This window comes from Dreissena polymorpha, chromosome 2 (assembly GCF_020536995.1).
Source record: "Dreissena polymorpha isolate Duluth1 chromosome 2, UMN_Dpol_1.0, whole genome shotgun sequence".
NCBI lineage: Eukaryota > Metazoa > Mollusca > Bivalvia > Myida > Dreissenidae > Dreissena > Dreissena polymorpha.
The window spans coordinates 36,057,524-36,081,109 of NC_068356.1; the positions used below are offsets into that span (position 1 = coordinate 36,057,524).

The window sequence follows — 23,586 nt, forward strand, 5'->3', positions numbered from 1 at the left end:
GTACAACAACAAATAATGACATGTTCGTGTTCATGCTTGTCTAAAAGCAATGGGTATTAACTATTATAAGTAAACATTGTTTTTAAATTACTTTTTATTGAATACGCACACTAACAACGATTCTGTTTATAGATCTACAATTTTAGATTAATATACCACGATTGGTCATTGTCGGCTCGGGTACTTCTACATGTACCCCGGGTACTCTTAAGTATACTTACATGTATCCCGGGTACGGTAAATACACTTAAACGTACACGGTTGATATAAGACTGTACCCGAGTTGTATTCCCGATCAAAATCTGATGTCGTAAAACTAGCTACCGATTACCGTAAAACGTAAGCCGTAAAACGATATTGTTTATCTTAAACAAAATTCTTTTTTGTAAACTGCATCAACATGCTTTTTGAGTATGAGATTCGAAAATATAGAGGCCATTTAACAGACAATTGACATAAATGTGAGCCTAATTTTTTTTTCAAAATAGCCGACAACGACCGATTTAGCGTTAAAATTTCCGGGTACGTTTTAGTATTTTTACCGTACCCGGGGTACATGTAAATAGTGTATAAGAGTACCCGGGGTACATTTAAGTAGTACCCGAGCCAACAATGACCAATCGAGCATTAATAAAACAAACAACATTTAAATGCAGTATATATTTTTAACGGACAGTAAATATGTAGACAGAACAGTGTTTCAATAAAATATTCCGTATTTCTTTGGCAAAATTTCGTATTTATCTGAGTAAAGCTTTTTAAACAAAACAAATTTATATAGCACATGTTATCACATACATAATCATATTGTAATAGAAGCCCTAAATAATTAAAATTAAAAACATAATACGTTGAATCAACTGTTACCATAGCTCCAATAGCCCTAAATCAACATTAAACACATTTATAGCATATGCTCATGTGAAAAAAAGTTATTAAAAACACTTCTGCAAGAAAAAACAATTTAGATAAAACGTGTTTGCACTCAATTATGGCAAAACGAGCAACAGAAAAAATACATCAATAGTCATTTAACAACGGAATAATATAATCTTATATTGTTGGTGTTTAAGCTTTTTGCTTATTAATTGCAATAAATAAACAAGCCATCACTGATTCATTGAAGCAAATAATAATGTAATATTTCAGATTTTATATATATATATATATATATATATATATATATATATACAAATGAAATTAGCATGAAATAAATGATAATCAATTCCATATAACACCAAACATGGAAAGCAAATATTGTACCACAAAATTCAAATGTCGGGCATGCCTAAGTAACGATTCGACAAAACATTCAAGTCAGAAAAGTAGAAAGTATTCAACTTTACATTGAAATGTCAGGCATGCATAAAAAAGGATTCAACAGTACTTTCTGATGTTGGGCACACACAAGTAGACAAAAATATTATCAGCAAAGGCCCAAAACACATGATGCTTAAACAAATTTGACCCAATTAAAAGTTTTTTAGCCAGCATATTGATGCAAATAAGCATCACTACACAAACTAATGATAATGAATAACAAATACAAATTTTGACAAGTTAATATATTTTATGTTTCCAGCACATAAAATTATACTTCACAAAATTACCTTCAGTCATTGTTTTCATCTGTTTCTATTCTTTAACAAAATTGTGTCAAATAGATACAAAATGCCAGTTATATGCAATGAAAATATTTATCCCAATGAGGATATTGTCTTATAAATCATATACTAGTAATCTGATTAAAACTTCAAGATATAAGAATGGGAAAAGAATCTTATGAAAATGCAGCTTACCATATGGCAACAACATGCAAAGTTAAATAAACCCATATGCCCCTGATGGGGTCATAGTCAATATTGATTCAAGATCAAGAAAGAGGTAAGGTTATCTGTGCGGGCTGGGCGCTGAATCAAAGCGATCAAAACTTTTAAGTTTGAAGTTTTGATGGTCATTAAATGCTTAATTTTGATTCAACAAGAAGTTTGATTCTGAAGTCAAAGTACAAAGTAAGGTCCAAGTTCCAAGTCCAGAATGATGTCAGCTGAGAAGGTTGAGTTGAAAATGTTTGTAGATTACAATCTTGCAAGTATCAAATTTTTGTTGCAAGAAGTATTGATTTTAGACAAAAGACTTATTTCAGATTAAATTTGAATTAGTGTTAGTCTAAATATAGGTCAATGTCCAGGTCAAAATGAGGTCAGTAAATTTGGTTATGTTGATACAGTTCAAAAACATCATGCAAGACTTGCAAGTATCAAAGCAATTGTAGCGAGCGTAATTGATGTTAGATGAACAACATTATTTTGGATTAAGCAAGAATCTTACATTTTTAATTAGTTCAAGTCCTAAGGTAGGTCAATGTGAAGGTCGAAACGAGGTCAGGTGAGTTGATTGTGTTGATAGTGTTCAAAATGATCCAGTCTCAAAACCCCCAAATGAAGAGCCAATAGAATATGTCGGGGGCATACAATTCCGTTTAAGCCATCACTCAAAGAGAAACAATACAAATTCTGCTTAAGTGACTTATAAAATGAAAATAAAACACTGAAGACATTATGTAAATTACAGGAAACAGAGATTCATTTTAAAATATTTGTATATTACAAAAAGAAGAACAAACTGCAAGCACTTACCTGTGTGGTCCCCAATGCAGAGTATTAGCAATTAGCATTTTAGACATGAATCATTAACAAAAGCTTTATACAGGGTGCAGGATCCCAATTAAATGATAATGGATGTAAACACATCGGTAAGTGGTGCTTTTGTTCAAATACCTTTTTAAAACAATTTTTCTTCAGAATTTCAACTAGTGCATAAAAGACAGATTTTTGTGCTGCTTATGTCAATGTGAAATATATCGGAATAAATTTATTTAATAAGCCTGTGTTTTTGTTCAAAAATTATATTAAAACTACATGGTAATGCTTTACACAACGTGAAATTTTGTTACCGATTTCAGATGTATTCAAGGATTCAAACTTCTACCTTAAGATACCGACACATACTGCAAGACAAACAGTATTGTATGCACTAAAGATTTGTGCAAATGTATTTCAATAACTTGAGATATTCAAAAAAATTAAAGTTCTTAATGATGTGTTTACATTCTGTCTAGCTGTGTGTAAACCCCTGTGGACCCCCGTTGATATTGCACCCTGTATGTGCTAATTATTGATTTGCAGATATGTTAATATGATAAGAAAAATTATCGCAATTAACAAGAGATGTGTTTGTCAGAAACACAGTGCCCCCTATTGTGCCGCTTTGAAATAAAATTTCAATATATCATTTGGCAGGTTTAGAAATTATCTCCCTTTTAAAGCTTATTACTTCCCTTGGATTGTATTTTTTACTTTTGACCTTGAAGGATGACCTTGACCTTTCACCAATCAAAATGTGCAGCTTCATGAGATACACATGAATGCCAAATATCAATTTGCTATCTTCAATATTCAAAAAGTTATGACCAAACTTTAACAAGGGTAAAGTTTTAGGAAAGATAAATACAATGATATTTGACCTTTGACCTTGCTTGAAGACCTTGACCTAGACTTGTCACCACTCAAAATATGCAGCTCCATGAGATACACATGCATGCCAAATATGAAGTTGCTATCTTCATATACTGCAAAAGTTTTCAAACTTTAATCAAGGTTAAAGTTTTGGGACAGAACGACAGACAGGCCAAAATCAATATACCCCCTCTTCTTCAAAGATTGGGGCATACAAAACTAGAGTGAAGGCCAAATTAAACAATATAATGCACAAAATGTCTGATATTTTAAATAAGCCACAATTATTGTATTACAAGCTGTGTGAGGTACATGATAATGCAAAAAAACAAACGACTGCACATTTAGAGTTCATGCTTCAAGAAAGTAAAAAACAGACTGCACATTAATTTCGAGTTCATGCCTCAAGAAATTAAAATTGAGTACACATGTTTATTAAACAGTTATTCACGTTTAATACATACAGCTGAATCAAATGCATAATGTAAAGGCCATCATATTGCCTTCTTATTGCACACTCTCATTGAAACCCAAGGCTTGCAAAAACTCTGTCAAAACATGATATTGATAGCCAAATAAATCTTGCATCATCCTATAATAGATTGACCTTCAATCTGTACAAAAGAAACACTAGAGACTAGACTGTTGGAAAGCAGCTGAACATGATATAAAGTGAAAAGTAACATCATCATAATCAGAATGTTCTGGTCGCACGCAAAGTCAAAGTCCTGCTTTACTACATGTACACCTATTTGTTCTTCATTGGACCCATTAGTTGGTCGGAGCTCATGTTGCTGCTGACCGACTCCGAGCTACTGGGTGGGGAGGTGGAGAGGTGCAGCTTGGGCAGGCTGGTCGACCCCTCGTCAGTGTCGGCCTCGGTGTCGGCCGTGTCGTTCATCACTGAGTTGTAGTCCGGCGGCGGTATGAAGGCCGACTCAGATATGTTCTCAGTGATGTCACAGGCGCTGGCAACGCTGTCCAGTCTGTCATCGGAGATGCCTACAGAAAACAGATCAATGCTTAATAATTTTGTATATAGTTTTGTTAATGTATTTATGGTTACAAACTAATTTGAATACTTCTTAACTCTGGAGCACTGGTCTTTGCATTTCGAATTTGAGCCATTATCATAATGTAATAGTTTATCAATAAATGCAAAGCGAAAAATACATTTCTCTTGATAACATGATAAGTTTAGTGTATTTGCCTTTGTACCAAAATGTATTAAATATATATAGATATCTGGTACACAAAGGCGCTTCTTTGCATGTACATATGATAAGTAGTAACTTTTATGCCTCTCAATATGCTGAGGTAAAAGAAATACTTTATAGTAGTTGTCTACTATATGATGTTTTTGATGCCTTGAGTTTTATTGCCATATGTTATTTTGACGAGTGAATTGAACATTACCACATTTTAGTAAAAGAAGGTCAATACTAAGTTAAAGCTCTAGTTTATAACAGACTTTAATTATTTATAATGGAACACAACAAAATATTCATAATAAAGTTCATAAATACAATGCATAAAATACAATGCATTACCTTATTTGTTTTCATGCAAGAAAATAAATGTACAGCAACAAAATATTTTATAACAAGAGGGCCATGATGGCCCTGAATCGCTCACCTGACTAACCTTGCTACATCAACTTACATTCTATCAGAACCATATTCAATCCCAAGAAAATTTCATTAATTAATACATTCTGACAAAATGTCATTAAGACGTGATGAAAACTGTGACCTCTTTCATCTACACAAGGTTTTACTAGAATTGGCCCGGTGACCTTATATTTGACCCCAGATGACCCATATACGATCCAAAATCAGATATTATCAAGATAAACATTCTGACCATACTTCATTAAGATCAGAAGAAGACTATGACCTCTATTGTCTATACAAGGTTTTTCTATGATTTGACCTAGTGACCTAGTTTTTGACCACAGATGACCCAAAAACAATCCCAACCCAGATTTCATCAATATTAACATTCTGGCCAAATTTAATTAAGTTTGGATGAAAACTGTGACCTCTACTGTCTACAAAATTTGTTTTTTTAATTTGACCTAGTGACCTAGTTTTTGACCCTAGATGACCCAAATTAAATCCCAACACAGATTTTAACAAGACAAACATTCTGACAATATTTAATTAAGATCTGATGAAAATTGTGACCTCTATTGTCTACACAAGGGTTTTCTATGATTTGACCTAGTGACCTAGTTTCTGACCCCAGATGACCCAAATACAATCCCAATCCAGATTTTATCGAGATAAACATTCTGACCAAATTTCATAAAGATAGGATGAAAACTGTGACCTCTATTGTCTACACAAGGTTTTTCTTTTATTTGACCTAGTTTTTAACCCCAGATAACCCAAATACAATCCCAACCCAGATTTCATCAAGATAAACATTCTGATCAAATTTTATAAAGATTGAATGAAAACTGTGACCTCTATTGTCTACACACAAGGTGTTTCTATTATTTGACCTAGTGACCTAGTTTTTGACCGCAGATGACCCAAATACAATCCAAACCCAGATTTCATCAAGACAAACATTCTGACCATATTTCATAAAGATTGGATGAAAACTGTGACCTCTGTTGTATACACAAGGTTTTTCTATTATTTGACCTAGTGACCTAGTTTTTTGATCCCAGATGACCCAAATACAATCCCAATCCAGATTTCATCAAGATAAACTTCTGACCAAATTTCATAAAGACTGGATGAAAACTGCGACCTCTATTGTCTACACAAGGTTTTTCTATTATTTGACCTAGTGACCTAGTTCTTGACCTAGTGACCTAGTTTTTGACCCCAGATGACCCAAATACAGTCCCAACCCAGATTTCATCAAGATAAACATTCTGACCAAATTTCATAAAGATTGGATGAAAACTGTGACCTCTACTGTCTACACAAACAAATTGATGGTTTTTCTATTATTTGACCTAGTGACCTAGTTTTTGACCCCAGATGACCCAAATACAATCCCAACCCAGATTTCATCAAGATAAACATTCTGACTGAATTTCAAAAATTTGGATGAAAACTGCGACCTTTATTGTCTACACAAGGTTTTGCTATTATTTGACCTAGTTTTTTACCTAGTTTTTTTTACCTAGAGACCTAGTTTTGACCCCAGATGACCCAAATACAATCCCAACCCAGACCAAATTTCATAAAGATTGGATGAAAACTGTGACCTCTACTGTCTGCACAAACAAATTGTTGACGGACGCACACATGCACAACGGACGCCGGACATCACACGGTCACATAAGCTCACCATGTCACTTCGTGATAGGTGAGCTAAAAAGATATACTGGTATTTTCTAAAAATAATGGGACAATAATATAACAGTGAATGAAGAAGACAGTTTCCTTTTTTATTTCATCAATCATCAATACAAATTTCGTGATCACATTTGTATTTTTTACAAAATAAGGAGGTATTTCAAACTTATGTTATCAAAACAAGGACAAGTTGTGATAGTTAAATATTTTTTGTTTAAAAAAATTAGAATTGCAAACATTCCTTCAACTTTAAAATGTCTAAAAACACATTAAACAACATTTATGCCATTTTATTGACTATAGCTGCCACATTGTCAGCCTTGTTTTCAGCTTATGTCATTAACAACAAGACTATTGCCAAGCAATATATGTCCCCTACCGGCTCCACCATTGTCAGATTTTTTGTGTATTTTATTTTTTTTATATATATTTGTTGCCATAGCAACCAGAATTTTTGACATAGGAACAAAATGAAATTACGTGCATAATGTCCATATTGCAATCTATCCATGTTTCAAGTTTCATGAAAAAAATATGAAGAACTTCAAAAGCAGGATCCAGAAAAGTGTGACAGACTGACGAACTGACTGACTGACTGACGGACACACAGTGCGCAAACCATAAGTCCCCTCCGGTGAAACCGGTAGGGGACAATTAAAACAGGAAACTACTTTTTTTTTATAACTTGCAAACATTTTTACTGTAAAATAATAGTTTTTAATATATCTTAATAATTTTTATATGAAACCAATATTTTTTGTCAGACACTAATATTTCAAATTTTGTAGGTCCTCTCAACCACAAATTAAAATTGCCTTAAAACTTCCAAAGTCTTTTATCTGCAATTATACAAAATCCATGAATTGAAGATAAAACAAAAATGCAAAATTTTATGAATCCATGAAATTTCATGTCAATAAAAAAAAATGAAACTACAGTTATATAATCGCAAGTCATTTTTTAACGCAGGATGCACAGGATCATCTGGGACGACACTTTACGCACATGCATTAAGCCCGGTTTTCCCAGATTTCAACTAATATATTACCACAGCTGCAGTCCTCTACATCATAGTCTGGTTCTGGCTCCCCGTCTGACGTGTCCTCTCTCTCATCGTCTGCCAGATTCTCCACAGAGACCGCAAGGGCTGGGTAACCAGGCAGCGTATCTCCTGGAGTCACCTCCCCTACCACCGTCTGCAGAATAGCATGATAAAAAATGGCTGCAAGTTTCATGTTTATATAATAGGTATGGTTTATTACTATATTTATATCAGCTAAAATATCTGTGAGTACTAAGTAGAAAACATCTGCACTTCTAGCAAGCCTGTCGTTTCTAAACAAAAAAACATGACCCTAAAGTTTTAAGTGACATTTTCTTTGAAATCTGTATTTGTAAGATTTGTTGTTTACCAATTTGTTTTGCAAAAAGTAATATAAAAACTAAAGCCCTACTTGCTATCCAAACCCTTAATCTCTAGCCTTAAACACAACTCTTAACCCCAATCCTCAATCCCTACCCACCACCCCAATCCTCAATCCCAACAAGCCACCCCAATCCTCAATCCCAATCAGCCACCCCAATCCTCAATCCCAACCTGCCACCCCAATCCTCAATCCCAACCGGCTGCCCCAATCCTCAATCCCAATCAGCCACCCCAATACTCAATCCCAATCAGCCACCCCAATTCTCAATCCCAACCCGCCGCCCCAATCCTCAATCCCAATCAGCCACCCCAATCCTCAATCCCAACACACCACCCCAATCCTCAATCCCAATCAGCCACCCCAATCCTCAATCCCAATCAGCCACGCCAATCCTCAATCCCAACCCGCCGCCCCAATCCTCAATCCCAACCCGCCTACCCAATCCTCAATCCCAATCAGCCACCCCAATCCTCAATCACAACACACCACCCCAATCCTCAATCCCAATCAGCACCCCAATCCTCAATCACAACACACCACCCCAATCCTCAATCCCAACACACCAACCCAATCCTCAATCCCAACCCGCCACCCCAATCCTCAATCCCAACACACCACCCCAATCCTCAATCCCAACCAGCCACCCCAATCCTCAATCCCAATCAGCCAAACCAATCCTCAATCCCAATCAGCCACGCCAATCCTCAATCCCAATCAGCCACGCCAATCCTCAATCCCAACACACCACCCCAATCCTCAATCCCAATCAGCCACCCCAATCCTCAATCCCAACCAGCCACCCCAATCCTCAATCCCAATCAGCCACGCCAATCCTCAATCCCAATCAGCCACCCCAATCCTCAATCCCAATCAGCCACGCCAATCCTCAATCCCAACCAGCCACCCCAATCCTCAATCCCAACACACCACCCCAATCCTCAATCCCAACCAGCCACCCCAATCCTCAATCCCAATCAGCCACGCCAATCCTTAATCCCAATCGGCCACCCTAATCCTCAATCCCAATCAGCCACGCCAATCCTCAATCTCAACCCGCCGCCCCAATCCTCAATCCCAACCTGCCACCCCAATCCTCAATCCCAACCCGCCACCCCAATCGTCAATCCCAACCTGCCACCCCAATCCTCAATCCCAATCAGCCACCCCAATCCTCAATCCCAATCAGCCATCCCAATCCTCAATCCCAGCCCGCCAACCCAAACCTCAATCCCAACCCGCCACCCCAAACCTCAACCCCAACCAGCCACCCCAATCCTCAATCCCAACCCGCCACCCCAATCCTCAATCCCAATCAGCCACCCCAATCCTCAATCCCAACCAGCCACCCCAATCCTCAATCCCAACCTGCCACCCTAATCCTCAATCCCAACCCGCCAACCCAATCCTCAATCCCAATCAGCCACCCCAATCCTCAATCCCAACCATCCACCCCAATCCTCAATCCCAACACACCACCCCAATCCTCAATCCCAATCAGCCACCCCGATCCTCAATCCCAACACGCCACCCCAATCCTCAATCCCAATCAGCCACCCCAATCCTCAATCCCAACCCGCCATCCCAATCCTCAATCCCAATCAGCCACCCCAATCCTCAATCCCAACCCGCCACCCCAATCCTCAATCCCAACCCGCCACCCCAATCCTCAATCCCAATCAGCCACCCCAATCCTCAATCCCAACCAGCCACCCCAATCCTCAATCCCAATCAGCCACCCAAATCCTCAATCCCAATCAGCCACCCCAATCCTCAAACCCAACCTGCCAACCAAATCCTCAATCCCAACACACCACCCCAATCCTCAATCCCAACCAGCCACCCCAATCCTCAATCCCAATCAGCAACCCCAATCCTCAATCCCAATCAGCCACCCCAATCCTCAATCCCAATCAGCCACCCCAATCCTAAATCCCAATCAGCCACCCCAATCCTAAATCCCAATCAGCCACCCCAATCCTCAATCCCAATCAGCCACCCCAATCCTCAATCCCAACACACCACCCCAATCCTCAATCACAACACGCCACCCCAATCCTCAATCCCAATCAGCCACCCCAATCCTCAATCCCAATCAGCCACCCCAATCCTCAATCCCAACACAACACCCCAATCTTCAATCCCAACACACCACCCCAATCCTCAATCCCAACACACCACCCCAATCCTCAATCCCAACCAGCCACCCCAATCCTCAATCCCAATCAGCCACCCCAATCCTCAATCCCAACACACCACCCCAATCCTCAATCCCAACACACCACCCCAATCCTCAATCCCAACACACCACCCCAATCCTCAATCCCAACCTGCCACCCCAATCCTCAATCCCAACATCCTCAATCCCAATCTGCCACCCCAATCCTCAATCCCAATCAGCCACCCCAATCCTCAATCCCAATCAGCCACCCCAATCCTCAATCCCAATCAGCCACCCCAATCCTCAATCCCAATCAGCCACCCCAATCCTCAATCCCAATCAGCCACCCCAATCCTCAATCCCAATCAGCCACCCCAATCCTCAATCCCAATCAGCCACCCCCAATCCTCAATCCCAATCAGCCACCCCAATCCTCAATCCCAATCAGCCACCCCAATCCTCAATCCCAACACACCACCCCAATCCTCAATCACAACACGCCACCCCAATCCTCAATCCCAATCAGCCACCCCAATCCTCAATCCCAATCAGCCACCCCAATCCTCAATCCCAACACAACACCCCAATCTTCAATCCCAACACACCACCCCAATCCTCAATCCCAACACACCACCCCAATCCTCAATCCCAATCAGCCACCCCAATCCTCAATCCCAACCTGCCACCCCAATCCTCAATCCCAACACACCACCCCAATCCTTAATCACAACTCTCAATCCCATACCCACCATCCGGAACCATCTACCCAAACTCTCAATTCAAAACCTCAATCGCAACTTACAATTCCAAACATTTAATAACAACTGTTAATCTCAACCCTCATTTCCAAGCCACTTAATCTCTACCCTTAATATAAACCCTCAATCACAACTCTTTATCCTCCATCCCTACCTTCAATCCTCCAGTCAAACCCTCAATCCTTAATCCCAATCCACAAAGTGAATCGTCAATCTTGAACCTCATCCGAAAACATCAATGACAATCAATCATCAATCACTCAAAATTCCTAGCCTCAATCCCAACCCTAAAACTAAGTATTAATTTATAATATTGGATGTATTTTTATGACTACCTGGACCTCGTTGACCAGATGGAGTGAGTCTGATAAGGGATTTATAGCAGACGGAGGCATCGCAAGTCCAGAGGTCACAATGTTCTTTCGAGACCTGAATGGAACAAGAAAAATATGCACTGCATAATTTAGACAAGGGACAAAATTGTCACAAAACCAGGTTTTCATTGTGAAAAAAAATCTGATAAAGGGAGACAACTCAAACTGAACTTTTGAAATGAACAAACAAAATTAACCCCCTTTGTAAGTTTGTTTTAAAATAAATCTATTTTTAGTCGTGGCGACCTTGACATTGGAGATATTGACGTGATTCTTTGGTGCGACACACCGTCCCATGATGGTGAACAAATGTGCCAAATGATTTTAAAATCTCATAATGAATGACATAGTTATAGCCCAGACAAGCTCATTTATGGCTATTTTTTACCTTTGAACTCAAAGTGTGACCTTGACCTTGGAGATATTGACGTAATTTTTTTCCCGCGACACACCGTCTAATGATGGTTAACAAATGTGCCAAATGATTTTAAAATCTCACAATGAACGACAAAGTTATGGCCCGGACAAGCTTGTTCCGCCTGCCCGCCAGCCCGCCAGCCCACCAGCCAGCCCACCAGCCAGCCAGCCAGCCAGCCAGCCAGCCCGCCCACGTTCGCCAATCTAATAACCAGTTTTTTCCTTCGGAAAACCTGGTTAAAAACCTGGTTAAAAACCTGAAAATTGAACATGGAAATTGTTCTTTGGATTATTTTTTTTTTATCATTCTAACTCTAATTGTTTAAGAATATTACACGCTCTTTATTACACAAACTTTAATGCAAAACCAAGAAAGATTTTCGTATAAGGTATTATAAATGTAGAATATAAAATTCAATACTATTATGGGGATCCTATCACTTATATTGAGTTGGTTGTGTGATGTCCTAACTATCCTAGAGCAAGTCTGTGAGTGATGTTCATAGACACATCCAACAAGACTGGTACATGTTCTTACTCTGATAATACATGTTTTCTTTGTAATAACATTAATAGTAAAAGACAAAGCTAGCAGAACTTTTACAAACCAGTCTGGCAACAAATAGGCCACAGAACCAGAAACGATACATCGTAACATGTATACGTGAAATACAAAATCAGCTGCAGAAACATACAGGAGTTACTTACTTATTGGAAACCATAAGAAAAATCATTACTAACAATGCCATACAAAACCCACTATTCTCAAATCATTTGGTAATACTGATAACACATCTCACACGCACCTGTTCTTCTGCTTCTCAGGGGGGGATTTTGTAGGATGCGAGACCGGGCCAAGGGACTCTGTCTTCACGTCAGTGTCCGTCCGTTCACCCTCCTTGTCCTCACTACCCTTCTTCTCCTCCTCCGACATTCGCAGCTCTTTCACTGTCTCCACGGGAACGCTGCTCCTTAGCAATGAAATAGTCTCGTTCTGGGACAACTGGGCTTAATGCATGTGTGACATTTTCTGCTTTAATTTAAATTTTCATTAAAAGGAAATCTTCTCTATAATCAAAATAGAAGATAAGGTTTTGTCCCTAATTAGCATGTGCAGACAGCACAGGCTAATTTTTTATGACAATTTACAAACATGCATTTAGCCCCAGTTTCTCAGAACTCGTCTTATTAAGTGCTATTTGAGACTGGGGTAACATTGTAGAGACTTTTTACACCTTTACAGCTATGATACAAGTTTTGACGTGTTTGTAGTCTCTTACAAAATCAAATTAAATTAAAATTATTCTTAATAAATTCAAGTTTTAAAGGCTTCATTTCCACCCTTTTATACTGATCAGCAGCAAACTGCATCAAACCTGAACAGCCTACAAGTGAATCGCAAGTAGTTCTGGTTGTATACTGGTTGTTAATAGCCATTTTTTTTTGCCTCCAAGTAAGAAAGAAATGTTATCCCTCTCCCAATTTTAATTCCAGATAAATCCTTCAGCAACATATTATTCTTGACCTTAAAAGTAATAGTTGTATCCTTTATATCTCTAGAACTCCAAACATTTTGACCCAGTCATTGTAAAATATAATAAGACTACAAGGATCAGCCATTTTATTCTTTCAAAGATTCCTAAATGTATACAACTTTACAAAGGAGCTTGTCATGCACAATCAGAAACTCAATGTTAATATGCTTTAAGAGAATCTTCACACTAAAATTGTACTATAAGAAATACCAACACAAAATCAAGTAATTATTAAATAAAGTATCCTGCTTCAGGTGCTGTCAAGATTTCAATGAGCGACGTTTAAGGAAAACTGGACTTGATGCATGTGCGTAAAGTGTCCACACAAGCTAATCAGGGACGATACTTTCCGCCTTGACTGAATTTTGTTAAGAAGCTACTTATTTCGTAGACTTCAATGGCTAATCTGGGAAGAAACTTTCCTGCCATGCATTAACCCAGTTTTCCCGAAACGTGGCTCAAATGGACATTAAACCTACTTTTTATTGGACCGATGTTTGCGGCGCGACTCAGTTTCAGTGTGAGCCAAGCGTGTCGGTGGGGGTACATGGATTCCTAGACAAACAAAATGTGAGCACATGATCATAGACAATACCAGTTAATTACATTCAATAGCCTTCTATAACCCATCTTATATAGCAAACAACAAAACTCTACAAACTTTATCAGGAGATAAATTTTAGTTTTTATCCACAATTTTAATAACAGAACATGAACAACAAGCATAAAATTAAAAAAAATTGGGATCACCACCCCGAATTAAGTTTCACATGACAAGTGCCTTCTACCACAAGTTAAGAGCTGGTAACCAAACAAACCATCACATGCAAAACAGGTACAGAATGATGCATCACAGAATAAGAAATTGCTTTACTGAATCTGACAATAAACCTTCAATATGAGTGAAGCCAGTGATAATGTATTATTCAAACATGATTGTACAGTCCAATAAAGCCTGTGACATGCCTTTCCCAATTGCCTAGAGTAAACTGACGGTCCATATCCTATGAGACTCCACCCCAGTGCGTACCTTCCATGGTGTTGGGCGGGGGCAGTCCACAGGGGCCATTTAAAGCCTCAATAAGGGACACGGCCTCGTAGCCAGGTGGAACCCCCTCCTGGCTCATCATGGTCTCATCAGCATCACCACCCTGCAAATAGAATACAATGTATACGATATGAAACATGTAAGAGCCCCGCTCTGAGATTAACTCTTTCAGTGCTGGAACCGAATTTTGAAGGCCTTTGCAAACAGTTTGGATCCAGATGAGACGCCACAGAACGTGGCGTCTCATCTGGATCCAAACTGTTTGCTATTCTGATAGCATTCTTTGAAAAAAATCGAAGAAAATGCTAATTTTAAAAATTCAGCAGACAACATTTTAGCCGATGACAAATTACCCAGCATGCCACGCTCTGAGATTAATGAGTTGAATACATGTACATAATGTGTTGTCCCAGATAAGCCTGTGCAGTCTGAACAAGCTAATCTTAGGCTGCACTTTTAGCTATTAAGGGTTTTTTTGTTGAAAGGAAGTATCTTCTTATAAAAAACTTAGTATAGTAGGAAAGTGCACAGGCTAATCTAGGACAACACTTTATGAACATGTATTAAGCACCATTTTCTAACAGCAAGGCTGATAGCTATAATAATATAATAACTATAATTAACCTCACATTTACAGTGAGAATATCTAGTGACAATATAACATCATGATGTTTTAAAGAAATAACTGATTTCTTCAATTAAAGAAGACCTATTTCATTACTTCAAGAAAAGAAAATGCCGCAAACATCCACACAAGGGGGTTACCTCTCAAGTGACAATATGACCTTAGAGACCAATCAAGCGGATCTTTAAACAACATCATGTCAAACCAGATCCAGGACAATATACCTCTACATGGCAATTTTTCCAACAAAAGAAAAGCATCGGCTTAAGTATAAAAGGTACTGGAGAAGTCCATTAAAACAAAAAATATTATATCAAACTGCAAAAAAATAATTCAACAAAACATTGCAGAAAATGAAAAAAAAAATGTGGATACTTGTATAGGAATTGGAGCCTGTTTTTTCCTCATTGCTCGTATCTGCAGCAGTGCGCGGAACGGTGACCGGCATATTGGACAGTTGCTAGCCTGGTAGCGCAGGCTCTCTGCGCATGTGGAACACAGGCACAGGTGGCGGCATGGCAGGATCAGGGTGTCGCGCATGTCCGACATGCAGATGACACACTCTGCACCGCTGTCATCCATATCATCTTCATCACCATCATCATCCTAGAGAATTGAAGAAAAATGTTTATTTATATACATATTTATATATATACGCAGGGCTTTCCTTTGACCAGAGCTCCCGGATTTTGACGCTTGAAAATTACAGAAGACCCTTTTTTGACTTGTGAGAAAATTATGTCATGCTTTACATTTGATCCGGGGGAATATACCTACTTGCGTCAACGAGATCAAAAGTTGTTAAGACTAAGTGATAATTGGCTTGGGGCAGAGTATCTCTTTTGGTAGACGCTAACCGTTATCGCCTGTTTCCAATCATTGAAGCACAAGTCCGCCCAGTAGGCAGAGTTTGGTCAATTGAGAAATCTAGTAATGACCAATTAAGACACTGCTGGTTCGATGACACGTATATCAACGTTCCATTTATCACAGCGTTTGTAATCAGCTTTTTGCGGAAAAGGTCTAAATGTATTAAACCCACCAAAACAGAATGGACTCACCCGCGTCAGTTTTAATAATATCCAATATAATAACATCTAAATCCACAATACAGGTACACTGTAAAGCATATTTTGAGAAATACTTCCACAATATGTCAGAATGTATTTCCAAAGCTGAATACACCCAAACCTCTTTTATTTCATGTTTGCTCCATTCAAATACTCGCGCAAGTTATGCAGGCATATGAAGATCTACTGTCTACAACGAAACATTACACGCTTTGCATCAGAGTTGCTAAAAATAACCATAGAACCGGTATAACTGACCTTGTGGCAAAGTGACAAATTTGGATGCTGTATGTGCTCATTAATTACAACAAAGGCGTAATAATTGACCATTTGAGATGGCATAGAAAAATTGCATGTTTGTTACACGTCTTCAGTGAAGATGGCACATGAAATAATTATGCCCTGATTTGATCCATCCAGTGTCGATTTTGAGATTAATGTAAATCAGATAAGTTAGTAAGCGGCTGGCCCTGAGCAGTTATATGAGCAGTTACTGACGAAACATATTCGCTACTTTCTGAAACCTGTACCAGTCTACGAACGTTGCTTATGTCCGCCTACTATAAATTATCTTTTAGCAAAGTAAAGTACTACAATATCATATTTCAAAACAATATGTCGACCGAATTATATATTTTCTGCAGTCAAACAAAATGCATATTTTATTGTCCCCTACCGGTTTCACCGGAGGGGACTTATGGTTTGCGCTCTGTGTGTCAGTCAGTCAGTCAGTCAGTCAGTCTGTCTGTCTGTCCGTCACACTTTCCTGGATCCTGCGATAACTTTAAAAGTTCTAAATATTTTTTCATGAAACTTGCAACATGGATAGATGGCAATATGGACATTATGCACGTCATTTTATTTTGTTCCTACGTCAAAAATTGTGGTTGCGTTGGCAACCATAAAAAAAAATAATAATCTGAAAATGGTGGAATTTCTGACAATGGTGGAGCCGGTAGGGGACCATATTGCTTGACAATAGCCTTGTTTCACATGCAAAAGACGTATCACGACATGTTTTTGGACACAGTCGTTTTCGGATACGGTGTGATTCGTCGATTTCAATTTATTTTTAACGTTCTTTATTTATACCATTTTTATAGAATTACAAATACACATGCGGTGTTACGGATGGTCTGATTAATACAATTTCGCATTGTACTCACAAGAAATTGCACATATAAAGACAATAAAAAATAACAATAAGCTAGCTAGGGCTTGATGGGATATTCCCTCTATTTCCTTTATCTTACGGTCTCAAACTCTTTGCTTAATTTTCCAGATTTCGAATTTGGGACAATTGACACCCCTGATATATATTATGTCAGTACCAGTGTGAGTGTTTTTTCGTATTGATTTCACTATGCTCAGCCTCACAATGTTGGTCACAATTGATGTTTACATTCATTGTCTTTTATTTACCGGAATATAAGAAATTAATGTTTAGATATTTGTTAATTTGTCTCTTTTCATATATTATATCTTAGAAATTTGATTAAAGTACAAAAGGTCATTGACTCTCTTGCGTTATTATGACTCATACAAATTTGATTTTGACTCTTGAAAATATGGTTCCAAGAGTCATTGACTCTTGATTTTTGAGGTCTAAGGAAAGCCCTGTATACTGCTTAAATGCGGTTTTCAGTGTACTTGATCTATGTATGGTTTTATCCATTTACAATTTTCATCACAAATTGAAATGATTTATCTTAGATTTATCTTTGATAGATCTTCATACAGTTTGAACAATATATAACTGTGGCAATATCAATACATAACAATAAACAACAAGAGCTGTCAGAGGACAGCGTGCTTGACTATTCGAGTGCTTGACAGTATAACGTAAGCCATCATGGAGAGGGGGGGGGGCATAATGTGGGTGTGTGATATATAATAGATGATCTTTCAAAAATAAGAAAACAAAAAAAAAGTTGGGGGGGAGGGGAGTTGAGGGGTGGGGGAGAGGGGGGGGGGGGGGGGGTATAATGTGGGTTTGTGATCATTTAATAGATGATCTTTCAAAAATAAAAAGAAAACTATTTGGGGGGGGGGGGTTGGGGGGGGTTAGATGTTCTGGGGGGGGGGGGTGCGTGAGGGATGGTTTGGGTGGAGTGCATTCTGGTACATGTATGTAAGGTAAGTGTTGTTTTGTCAAACTTTAACATAGATTTATCAATAATATGCATATTCTAAGTAAAAAGGGGCCATAATTCTGTCAAAATGCTTGATACAGTTGTCTGCTCTTGTTTATAGGTTGGAATCATGTTGGTAAACAAGTAAGCAAAATATGAAAGCAATTTGTCAAGGGACAAAGAAAATATTTGGGGTAGGACGAAAACTTTAACATTTGCACGCTAACGCAGACGCTTACGCAGACGCTCACGCCGACGCCGGGGTGAGTAGGATAGCTCCACTATATATATTTCATATATAATAGTCGAGCTAAAAATCTATAATAAACAAGCAAATTCGTTACATTTAAATCCCCACCCCCAAATAAAGTTTGTTTATGGATCGGTGCAAATCCCTTTATATTTAGTATAATCCATAAAAAAATATTTAGGTGCATGGTAACTGTTTATATGCATTGCAATTCTCCTCACTGATTTATAGCCCTGAAAATTTACACAACACAAAATCAACAAAGGGCAATAACTCTTATTTAAGAAAGTGAAGGGTTATGGTTCTTGTGCATTGCCCTTCTCCTCATTTATCAATACACTCATGAAGTTTCATCTTGAAGTCTTGTATGGTAAGTGAGATATAGCACTGAAAAGTTACATCATACACAAAAATGAGGGCAATAACTCTTATATATGAAAGTGTATGATTATGGTTCATGAGCGTAACACTTCTCCTCATTGATATCTATACACCCATGAAGTTTCATGTTGATATCTTATATAGTTTCTGAGATAAAGCGCTGAAAAGTTTTATGACAGACGGACAGATGGACTGACAGAATGACAGACTGACAGAAGGACGGACGACGCCAATTCTATATCCCTCCACAGGGCTTACTCTGCCATTCGCTAAATTAGCCAATGGCTATAAACTGACCTATTTGGCTAAAAAAAATTCTATTTGGCTACAAATTTTTCTTCATTAAAACTAAAAAAAATAGCAAAAAATAGAAGAATTTTGCCATAGCAAGGCAAATTTGGCTAAAGAAATTTTTGAGCCAGGGGAAGCCCTGCCTCCACCTTTGGCAGGGGATAATGATAATATAATTGCAAAAAATGTACCTTGACTTTATCATTGTTCTTGTTCTCAATGCCATAGATTTCCTGCAGGAGATAGCAGAGGCCATGAATAAACTGCTTCTGTTTGAGGGGTTTCACCACGTAGCCCCCCTCCAGTGAACTCTTCTCTATCACTGCATACGTCATGTGGGCGTGCATCGAGCTCTCTGAAATCACAAGCACCAGTATAGCCTCGCTATGTTAGTACGTAAACAGGAGCTTTAATGCATGTGCAGTCCACACAGGCTTATCAGGGACAACATTTTCCCCTTTTATTGTATTTTTTATTCAAAGAAAGACTCTTCTTTCAGTGTAGGAGGAAAGTATCATCCTTGATTAGCCTGTGTGGTCTGCACTGGCTAATCTGGGAACGACACTTTACGCACATGCTTTTGACCCCATTTTCTCAGAGCCAACGTATATATCAATATCTTCTTTCGACATGCATTGAATTATGGCAAGAAAATCTTAGTAAAAATAAACATTAAAAATGTTGAATGTTTTTCTACATCTCAAAATAATGAGAAAATCTATGTGCCCCTACCCAAACTTACTTAAATTGTGAAAGTAAATAAAATACCCCGAAGTTAGATATAAAAATACTGAAAAGGTAATGAAACTGCCCCGAACTGTTTTTTTTTATGCTTAAATGCACTCACAGAGCTGCAAATACCATAACCTATCCATTGTCCTATGTTCAGATTGGGATTTATCTTAGTTAGAAGTCTACTTTAAGGATATTTTTTTTAGATTACTAAAGGTCTTAAAAAACTATTTAAGTTATTAAATTTTATGCTACAAGCCCTGATGTTTGATCCCAAAAATTATAGAGATCTTCCTTTCTACAAAAGTAACCATCATATCAAATAACATAATCAAAGGTCAAAGTATTCTCTAGACATAATGCAGAAACAAAACGGTCCACAGACTGACCAACAGATGCAAAGCAATATACCTACTATTTTGCGATAGTGCATAATAATATTCAAGTATTTGAGCGACTCTAGTTTAAAAACCAATCAACAAATCTCCAAAGCCATTTAGTAAAATAGAATTCTACAATATACAAAACTGATTGGGATATGGTCAATAACAGCTTGAAACAAATGTTTTGGCAGGAATGACTATAGGGCAGACTGGTCAGCATTATAAGAGCCACGGCATGCAAAAAACAGATCTTATTCGATATGCTGCCAACGTAGCTCCAGACCAGCCAGCGCATCCATGCAATCCGGTCATGAGCTAACCTGTCTGCTAATGAGACCATGTAACCTTGCTTGAATTTCTAGCGGACAGCGTAGCTCCTAACCTGCTGGCAGCACATTCCATAAAACCCATTTTCGCATGATGCTGCTCATATACTTCTTGTTCATACCTTCATCCTCTGCTATGCACTGGATCACAACTGGGATTTCTTCTTTGTCAGCATTGAACTGGAGCTAATAAAATACAATCACAATTTTCAGCCAGAATATTATTCCGCATATCACGCCAATCTAGTCAATAAACAAACAGCCAATGTAAAATAGAGCACTGATTTCTCATTAAAGCTGTTTCCTGTAAAAAATGTTTTAAATCATGAAGTTTCAATATTAACATATTAGATAAATTAACAAGTATGAGACAACTTGAATGCATGTAATGATTGACCAACTTATAAAATCTTATACAATGAAGTGAAGACAGCAGCTAAACAACAGTGTACAGAAACAAGTTTCAAAGAAAATGACATCAGCAAAATAAATGAGCTGAGCTCTGGTCAAACGGGGGCTTTATGCATGTGCGTAAAGTGTCATCCTAGATTATAGATTAGTCTATGCAGTGCGCACAGGCTAATGAGGGACCATACTTACCTCTTTTATGGAATTTTCAATTTAAACGAAGTCTCCTGGAAAAGAAAATCTTGTCAAGGAAGAAATTGTTGTCCCTGATTAGCCTGTGAGGACTGCACAGGCTTAACTGGACAACACTTTATGCACATGCATTTCGTCCTATTATCCCAGAGCGCAGTTCAAATACAAACCTCATCTTCGGAGTATAGAGAAGGGTCCACGACAAAACCAGACTGCTGGAACAGCTGTCCTGCCCCACGCTTGTAGTGGAAAGTGTCCGAATTCAGATTGGGGACTCTTGTGGCATAGCTTGGAATGAAATAGAGCAACATGTATTTGGGACCCGCTCTATCAAAAGGGGATTTAATGCATATGCAGAAAGGGTCGTCCCTGATTAGCCTGTGCAGTATGCACAGGCTAATCAGGGACAACACTTTTCGCTTTTATTATATTTTTCTTTTAAAGAAAATCTCTTCTTAGTGAAAAGCCAATTTAGGCGGAAAGTGTTGCTCTGATGAGCCTATGCGGTCTGCACAGGCTGATCTAGGACCACACTTTACACACATGCATTAAACCCCCTTTTCACAGAGTATGGCTCATAAAATTATGCCAGTAAAAAAAGAAGCAATTGTCAAAACTAAAAGAAATGTATGAATATGAAAAAGTTAAACATACATCAAACTGCTTCATAAAAATAGTGCAGAATGTCAATTGGATTTATCAACAAAATGTCTTCACAACATGCAAACATTTCAAACTGCTTTATCCCAAAAAACACTAATTTCACTCATTCATTAGTGCAAAACCATAATTTTATTTTCCGATTCAGAAGCAAAGTGAAAATGGCTTTATGCAACCAGAACAAAACCAATAACCCACAGGCTGTGCAGATTTTATGCCGTTTGCTGTTCATCAGTATCTTAGTTTTGAAATCAAAGCCTTTAAAACTTGCTTCAAGTAAAGAAGTTCTTTAATTTTATTTGATTTTCTATGGGAAAGCAAATGGGTAAAATGTATACCTCAACAGCAAAGGATTAAATGGCTCAAGGCAAATACAAATTGTTGATACAAGTAGTAAAATACAATTTTTTTCCCTAACCTGATCTGGGTGCTTGACACTTCCTCGCTGCAGAACATCATGATCTTGATGGAGCACTTGACATCAGCGTCAAACACAAACTCAAGGTTGTACTTGTTGTTCAACGCCTCATCATTCTGGCCTTCTGTATGAAGCTTCTCTGCCTCAGGAATCCTAAAGGTAGTCAATTAAATTTAGCTTTGTTCTGGAAAAAACAGGCTTCATGCAGGCCACACAGACTAACCATGAAAGACACTTCCTGCTTTCATATTTTTTCTTGTTGAAAGAAAGGCTCTTCTTTGCGAAAATATAGTTTAGGTGAAAAGTGTTATCAAAGATTAGTCTGTACTGACTGAACATGCACATCTGGGCCTTTAGGCATTTGCATAAAGCTCAGGTGTCCCAGTACGAGGCTAAATTACCGGTAGTCGGAAAATGTTTGGAAGAGAGTATGTGAACTTGTTCAACTTTATAGTGGAGTAATTTTGAACATGAAGCCAAAATGATGACCATTTTTGTATTTTATACTGACCAAATAAACACCTATATATGTTTTAAGCAGATAATATAATAAAACAACATTTTAATAGATTTGAAGAAAATTCATTTATTGATTTTGCTAATTAAAAGAATAAAAGCGTCACACAATATATGTGTTTATCTTTTACAAAACCATGAAAAGAGTGTGTGTACTTAATGAAAGTTCCTTCATTTTGGTTAAAAGTACATTATCGCATTATGCTGAATAGAAGAGAGTATTAACAAAAATTATACTTACATAGCAATCCGAATAATGGTTGGTTACTTTTTAATGGTTAGTTATTATTTTATGGTAAGTTATTTTGTTAAAAAAGGCTGGTTGTAAGGTCTAGGGAATAAATGCCTTTTACAGCAGCATATACCTTACATTACATAGACCTCATATTGAGCTTAGCTCTGGGGAAACATGGCTTATTGCATGTGCCTACAGATTAACATGTACAGTGTTGAGCAACACTTTTGGTCTGCACTTGATTTCGGCTAAAAAGAGACTTCCTTTAAAGAAAATTACAAGAAAAGTGGAAAATGTTTTCCCTGATTAGCCTGTGCAACCCTTTCCACAAATGCAATAAATCTAACTGTCCAAGAGGGAGGCTCAATTGCATACTACAAAGTAAATGAACTTACTGGTATGAGATATTGCATAC

The 23,586-nt window shown here is 38.0% G+C and overlaps 1 protein-coding gene across 2 annotated transcripts in view; it reads right to left on the bottom strand.

Moving 5' to 3' along the window:
• Positions 1-645: 645 nt before the first annotated feature.
• The window catches only part of LOC127866588 (E3 ubiquitin-protein ligase MGRN1-like), a 40,699-nt gene continuing 17,758 nt past the window's right edge, over positions 646-23,586 (bottom strand). For both annotated transcript variants that reach the window (XM_052407222.1, XM_052407223.1), the window contains 11 exons: positions 22,421-22,573; positions 21,513-21,630; positions 20,865-20,928; positions 19,493-19,656; positions 15,553-15,783; positions 14,535-14,655; positions 13,984-14,059; positions 12,776-12,940; positions 11,514-11,607; positions 7,884-8,031; positions 646-4,520 (listed from right to left, as the gene is read on the bottom strand). In XM_052407222.1, the coding sequence (XP_052263182.1) occupies positions 4,267-4,520; positions 7,884-8,031; positions 11,514-11,607; positions 12,776-12,940; positions 13,984-14,059; positions 14,535-14,655; positions 15,553-15,783; positions 19,493-19,656; positions 20,865-20,928; positions 21,513-21,630; positions 22,421-22,573 (1,588 nt within the window). In that variant the 3' untranslated portion in view covers positions 646-4,266. The remainder of the gene's footprint in view (positions 4,521-7,883; positions 8,032-11,513; positions 11,608-12,775; positions 12,941-13,983; positions 14,060-14,534; positions 14,656-15,552; positions 15,784-19,492; positions 19,657-20,864; positions 20,929-21,512; positions 21,631-22,420; positions 22,574-23,586) is intronic.